The sequence below is a fragment of the Prosopis cineraria genome, unplaced genomic scaffold, assembly GCF_029017545.1.
Source record: "Prosopis cineraria cultivar Desert tree isolate PC_DT_omini unplaced genomic scaffold, ASM2901754v1 PC7, whole genome shotgun sequence".
NCBI lineage: Eukaryota > Viridiplantae > Streptophyta > Magnoliopsida > Fabales > Fabaceae > Prosopis > Prosopis cineraria.
The window spans coordinates 21581558-21588095 of record NW_026555338.1 but is presented as its reverse complement, the minus strand read 5'-3'; the positions used below and the strand labels follow the sequence as shown (position 1 = coordinate 21588095).

Sequence of the window (6538 nt, the reverse complement as noted above, 5' to 3'; positions counted from 1 at the left end):
TTAAAAAATTGAATTATAAATTTTTAAAATTTAATATTTAAAACTTAATTTAAATTAATTCTCTTTTTTCTTTATATATGCACAAACACACATGTTACATGTTGAATGCTCCTGTACTTCATTAATCGAACCATATTTTTATTTTACATTTTTTTTTTAATTGGGATGTTCCAAACTGGCCCGAGAATTATGACTACGAGGATGAAGAGGACACCTCAGCACATCACTAATGATATTAACGGCGAAGGCAGTGACTCGTGAAAAGCGTTTCAGGTTCTCCGATGACATCCATTCCTGTGATTCTGTTCCTCTGTGTTCTCGCTTCTCTCTTTCTGAGGAGCCTCGAAGAGTGACATCAACACCCACACACGAAATATAATATACCAAGTCTCACTAGAATGAGAGCCGATTAATTTATGTCAGTCCACTTTCCGAGATCTTGTTCTGTGTCGCCATCCTTGTTCTCTAGTCCAAAAGTTCAACCCTTTATGTAATCTAGTATTGCAATTTCATTGGATGCTCTTCTTCTGATCGTCGGGAACAGCAGGTGATCGAGTTGAATTGATTAGGTTTTATCCAATGGGAGATAAGCACGAAGAGAATCGGACTGAGAGCAGCGATTTCACTTCAGAGGATGAAGGCACCGAGGACTATCGACGGGGAGGTTACCACGCTGTGCGAATCGGCGATACCTTCAAGAATGGTCGCTATGTTGTTCAGAGCAAGCTCGGCTGGGGGCATTTCTCCACCGTCTGGCTCGCCTGGGACATCCAACTTTCTGTACAATTCTTTTTCTTCTCAATATACAGTTTTTGTCTCATGGCCACGAATCTCTTTCATTTCATTTCATTTTTTATTTCTCGTTTCGTAGCTGGGAAAATTACTACTTTTTCTTGCAAGAAATTTTTTCTTGAAATTTCTTGATCACCGGTACTTTTGCCCCAAATCCCTGTTTGACTTTGCAGGCTGCCGCTTTTTTGTGATAGAATATACCATAACTGTTTTATCGGATAAGGCGTGATAACTATGGGAGAGAAGCTATAAGTTATAATTTATGCTCTCTGAGGCTTGTTGAACTAATATGTCTGGAATATCGAACGCAAGGGGCTAATGAACTAAACTGGCTGTATTTCTTATAGGCATCGCTAATGGTTTACCTTTTTTTTTTTTTTTTTAATAACATCATTCATGAGCGTTCTTTCGTTTGGAGATTTGCAGAGATACGTGGCTCTGAAAGTTCAAAAGAGCGCTCAGCATTACACGGAGGCTGCCATGGACGAGATAACCATTTTACAACAGATTGCAGATGGAGACCCAGAAGATAAGAAGTGTGTGGTGAAGCTTTTGGATCATTTCAAGCATTCAGGTCCCAATGGACAACATGTTTGTATGGTATTTGAATACCTTGGGGATAATCTTTTAACTCTTATCAAGTATACTGATTACCGAGGATTGCCAATGAACATGGTTAGAGAGATATGCTTTCATATTTTGGTTGGATTGGATTACTTACATAAGCAGCTTTCTATAATACATACTGACTTGAAGCCTGAGAACATCCTCTTGTTATCAATGATAGATCCATCCAAGGATCCTAGAAAGTCTGGTGCTCCCTTAATTCTACCAAATGCTAAAGATAAAACAGCACTTGAATCGGTGATTGGGAAAGAAATGAAAGCATTAAATGGGGATTTAATACAGAATCATAAGAAAAAGATTAAAAGAAAAGCTAAGAAGGCGGCTCAGGGATGTGTAGAGAAGGAAGCTTCTGAGGAAGTTGAGGGGGATCCTGAAACATCTGGTGCTGTAGAATCATCTGCCAATGCAATATTAAATGCAGGTTCCGCAGGAGAACAACCTTCTAGTCCTGCAGGCACCAAGAGGTTATCAGATGATGACGGGACCAAGGTAACCTGGTCAAAAAACCAGGGTAACAAAAGAGGAAGCCGTTCATTGAGGCAGAAGTTACTGAAATCGGTTGACCTTAACTGCAAATTAGTTGACTTTGGCAATGCTTGTTGGACATATAAGCAGTTTACAAATGATATTCAGACAAGACAATATAGGTGCCCAGAGGTGATCCTTGGATCAAAGTATTCTACGTCAGCAGATCTTTGGTCCTTTGCTTGCATTTGTTTTGAGCTTGCAACTGGTGATGTACTATTTGATCCTCATAGTGGTGACAATTTTGATAGAGATGAGGTACGTATCTACCCTTTCCATATATGCATGTGTGCATGCGTTGTATTTGTTCATCTTGACTTTGCAGTGGCAAACGAGTGTTTTCTTTTCGTTTTTGAAAATGCCTCCTTTTGTTGGTATATGAAGATATGCTGCAGCATCAGTAATTGTGGACTATTGATAATAGCTTACTTGCAAAAGCTTTTAATTGCAGATATGCTACACTTAGGCAAAGATAATAGTAAGATGGTGTGTGATGGTATTTAAAGATTTACATTTAAAAATTCCTAAAGATGTGTGACACGACAATAGATTGGGGTTAGAAATTCCTGGGTTTGAGTTTGTCATTGGATTGGTGCGGGGGAAAAAAAAACAATATTGGGGCTTGAAATTTTCTGAGGCAATGAAGATGTGGCTTGCTAGTATGGCAATTTTGGGCCTTATTATTTGTAAGGCTAAGCATAATAATTGGGGACGCTGAAAAAAGTTGTTTAAATTGTTTTCATTTTACTTATGTATGTATGTATGTATTATGTCAGGCTTTAATTATCCTTCTGGCTGCTATTTTATTTTATATTTTTACTTACCTTTGAGCTTTATGCAACGCCCTTAGTAATTGTACTACGGTTAGCTTAGCTTTGGATTGACCTGTGAATGAAAGATCTGATTCTCTCTTGGCTTTCTAGCCTAACCCCCACATTGAATCAATCTTGGAAGGTTCTACTGCTGTTGATATGGTCCAGATGTTGGCTGATCCCCCCTCCCCCCCTCCCCGGGGGGGCGGGCAGAGAAAGAATCTAATAAGCAGAGAAAAGAGTTGCATTAATAGAGGTTTATGAAATTTTCTAGGGGGAGAAAAGGAAATAAACTTGATTACTTTTATGTGGAACAATGAAGTATGAAATGCAAATAAAAATGTGATGGAGACTGTTTCAGAGCTTCTTAGCAGTTCCAGAACTGGATGTCTTTTTTAAGTTGATGTTACCTTTCACAGATGTTTTTTGTTTTTGTTTTAAGTGAATTTTATAGCTAGGACAGTGAGATTTATCTTTTGACAGAGCATATTTCGAACTGTGTTAAACTGATTTACTAGCATGTGTTTTCAGCCAGCCAATGAGTTTAGGAACTTCACCAGAGTTAAAAATGTTTTAAAACTCAACCTGATTCAAATTAGCTTGAAAATTGAATTTGTAAATTTAGAAATGTATTCTCTCTGAAAAATTGTGAAAGGTTGATAAAATAATATTGCCGGTCTTTTTTTCTTTTTCTTTCTTTCTTTCTTTTCTTTTCTTTTCTTTTTTTCTTTCTTTTTTTTTTTTGCGGAGTTGGGACTGATGCTGAATTAGACGTCACTATTTCTGAGAGGAGTGATCGAACATAATTAACACATGATTGGAGTACTTCAAAACTTTTAGTGTTTGGATGATCCAGCAGGAAGAATTGAAAGGTTTAACAAATTAAGAAACAGCTTTGGAAACTGTTGTATTCTTTTATGGAGTTTTCTCTTATATGATTGCAAAAGCAGACTTTATTGGAACATTTATGATGCTATATTTTATATTTGGTCTAGATTTGTTTTTACTGACAATATGATATGATATATTTGTCCCGCTGTTGACTTGGAGACCCTTTGGTATTCTGTGTTTTTCTTGCCATCTTGAATCTTTCCCTTGTAGTTGATATAGCAAGAATCATTGCCACTTGTCATTACTGCTTAGTCTGCCGGACATTTTTATTTTTTTTTTAATGGCATATTGAACCTTTTGCATATTTATTGCTCCATGCCGACTTGCTGCTGACAAAGAAATGGTCTGGTTTTGGTTCTTGTGCTGAGGAGCATTTTGTTGGATATACTTTATAAGGACGTCATTTTAGCTCGTATTCTAGGTTGACTGCACAATCTGCATGTTACTTGAGTTGTTAACCTCAGTACTGACGCTTTGGAATTGTTAGTATTGGATTTGTAGCCAATTGTAGGCTTTGGTATCTGATGTAAGTTTGCTCTTTTTTTAATATCTCAGGATCACTTAGCACTAATGATGGAACTTCTGGGCATGATGCCTCGGAAGGTAAAAATAAATACTGTTTTCTTTCATTTCTAAACACTTGTGTGCATTACAATCATGACTTACTTCAATGTGGGCCGTGAGTCTCAGATTGCACTAGGGGGCCGTTACTCCCGAGATTTTTTCAATAGATATGGTGATCTGAGGCACATCCGTCGATTGCGATTTTGGCCCTTGAGCAAAGTTCTCTTGGAGAAATATGATTTCAATGAGCAAGATGCCAATGGCATGGCTGACTTTTTGGTTCCTATTCTCGACTTTGTTCCTGAGAAACGACCAACAGCTGGTCAGTGCCTTCTGCATCCATGGATGAATGCTGGTCCTTGCCTCTTGGAGCCGTCAGTGCCATCTTCTAATCACAATTCAGCTGCGGATGGTGCTGCTATTTCTGACCAAAAGAAGAAGGACAAGGACGAGAGAGAGGCCATGGAGGCGGGGATGGGAAATATTGCCATCAATTCAGACTCTAAACCGCACACAGATTTATTGGCGAAAGCCTGTCAAAGCAGTCAGAAGTAGTTGATCTAGCCAAAATCCTCCTGGTTGTGCATCTTGGGAACTTATTTATTCTTATAACAAATCAACGTAACTCAATGGTCTAAACAAGTTGGTTATTCTTTTAGTATTCTCACGGTGTAAGAATGTGTTATCTTGTGCCTTTCTTCTGCAACTTATGGTAACTCAAAGATGGCCGTTTGTTACCACGGACTTGTTTGTCAACGGTATTCATTCTCTTTTTCCCTTTGCTCTGAACGCTGTCCTTAATATCAAGACATTAGAGCCGGTAATTCGGGCGGGTCGGGCTCAATTCGGGTCAAGCTTATTTGGATCGGATTTAAAGAATCATACTCTTTCTAAAAAGCTCATATAGCCAAGCCCGGTCCTAACGCTTTCGGGCTTCGGGCTTATTCGGACCGGCCCGAATACCCGAGACTTTTTTTAAAATATTTTTTTATTTTTAATCAATTTAAATTTTTAAATAATTTTATTAAGCATAACATATTATTTTAACTTGAAAGGAATAAAAAAATAATAACTTATCAACTTTATAGTTAAGTATTTAAGTAGCTTTGTTACTGTTTTGTTGTATTATGTGCAATTTATTCATGAATATTTTCTTTACTTGTAAATTAATGTCTTATTTATTTAAATATTGCCCTTATCATAGTTATATAAAAATATTTATATATTTTAATTGAATCATATTATTTTAATTATGATCAAGTTAATCTCAATTCAACTACGGTTAAACCATTAATTTAAAATTATTGTCCTGATTAGTTTAAAGTTTTTAATAACTATTGGATAAACTATTTTTTATTTTTAAAAATATAAAAAAAATAATCGTCATTATATTATATAAAATAAAATTATTTAATTATGAGCAAAATACTATTTTTTTGAATTTTTTTCTTTAAATATTTTACATTGTTTAAGTCCTATATACAAAAAGTATTTACTTTAATTCATTCTTAATTTTTAACTAAGTCTGGCGTGAATAATAATCAAATAATTATTTAAAAAATTATTTTATTTATTATGTTGTTTAGTAGTAAAGTCAAAAATTCGTACATATCCAAATTTTATTTTTAAAATTATTTTTAATTTAAAATTAATTATTTTATTTTATAAAAAATATAAAATATAATTTTTTGGACAAGAAAATGGTTTATATGACTCACTTTTTTTCAAAAAAAATTGAGTCTTAAAATATAAAAATTAATATTAAAATATATTTTAATTATTATTATGAGATATTTTATTTGATTAAAAATAATAAAAAATGGGAAAATATAAATATTTTCATTTTTTTAAAATAACTATAGTAATACACTCAAATATACGGTATTTTAAAATAAAATGATATAAAACTTGAAAAATAATTAATATTTATTATATTATATATTTTTTAAAAAAATTATTTTTTTTCTATTCGGGTATTCGGGCCAAGCCCAAACCCGATCGGGCTTGGTCCAAATTTTCTCAGGCCTATTCGAGCAGCCCAAATAGGCTCGAACAATAAAAAAATATTATTTTTTGGGTTCGGGCCTAAATTTTTCGGGCGGGTTAGGGCTGGCTCGTCAGGCTTAGCTCAAATTACCGGCTCTGCAAGACATTCTATAGATCTTTCAAGCAATCATTGGTTGAAACATTTTCTGATATTTTCATGATAGCTCCTTAAAATCAGGGGCGGGCAATTTCATTAATGCAGGCAGGGTCATACAGAAAACATAAAATCATTTATTCTGGACATTTAACTTACTGGTAAACATTCAGGTCCAAAAAAAAAT

General features: G+C 34.8%; 1 protein-coding gene across 1 annotated transcript; it reads left to right on the top strand.

Moving 5' to 3' along the window:
• Nucleotides 1-240: 240 nt before the first annotated feature.
• LOC129316135 (uncharacterized) lies at nt 241-4967 on the top strand. Its single transcript, XM_054960410.1, has 4 exons — nt 241-780; nt 1219-2202; nt 4203-4250; nt 4338-4967. The coding sequence occupies exons 1-4, from the start codon at nt 580-582 to the stop codon at nt 4764-4766; spliced, it is 1662 nt and encodes a 553-aa protein (XP_054816385.1). The 5' UTR covers nt 241-579; the 3' UTR covers nt 4767-4967.
• Nucleotides 4968-6538: the final 1571 nt, after the last annotated feature.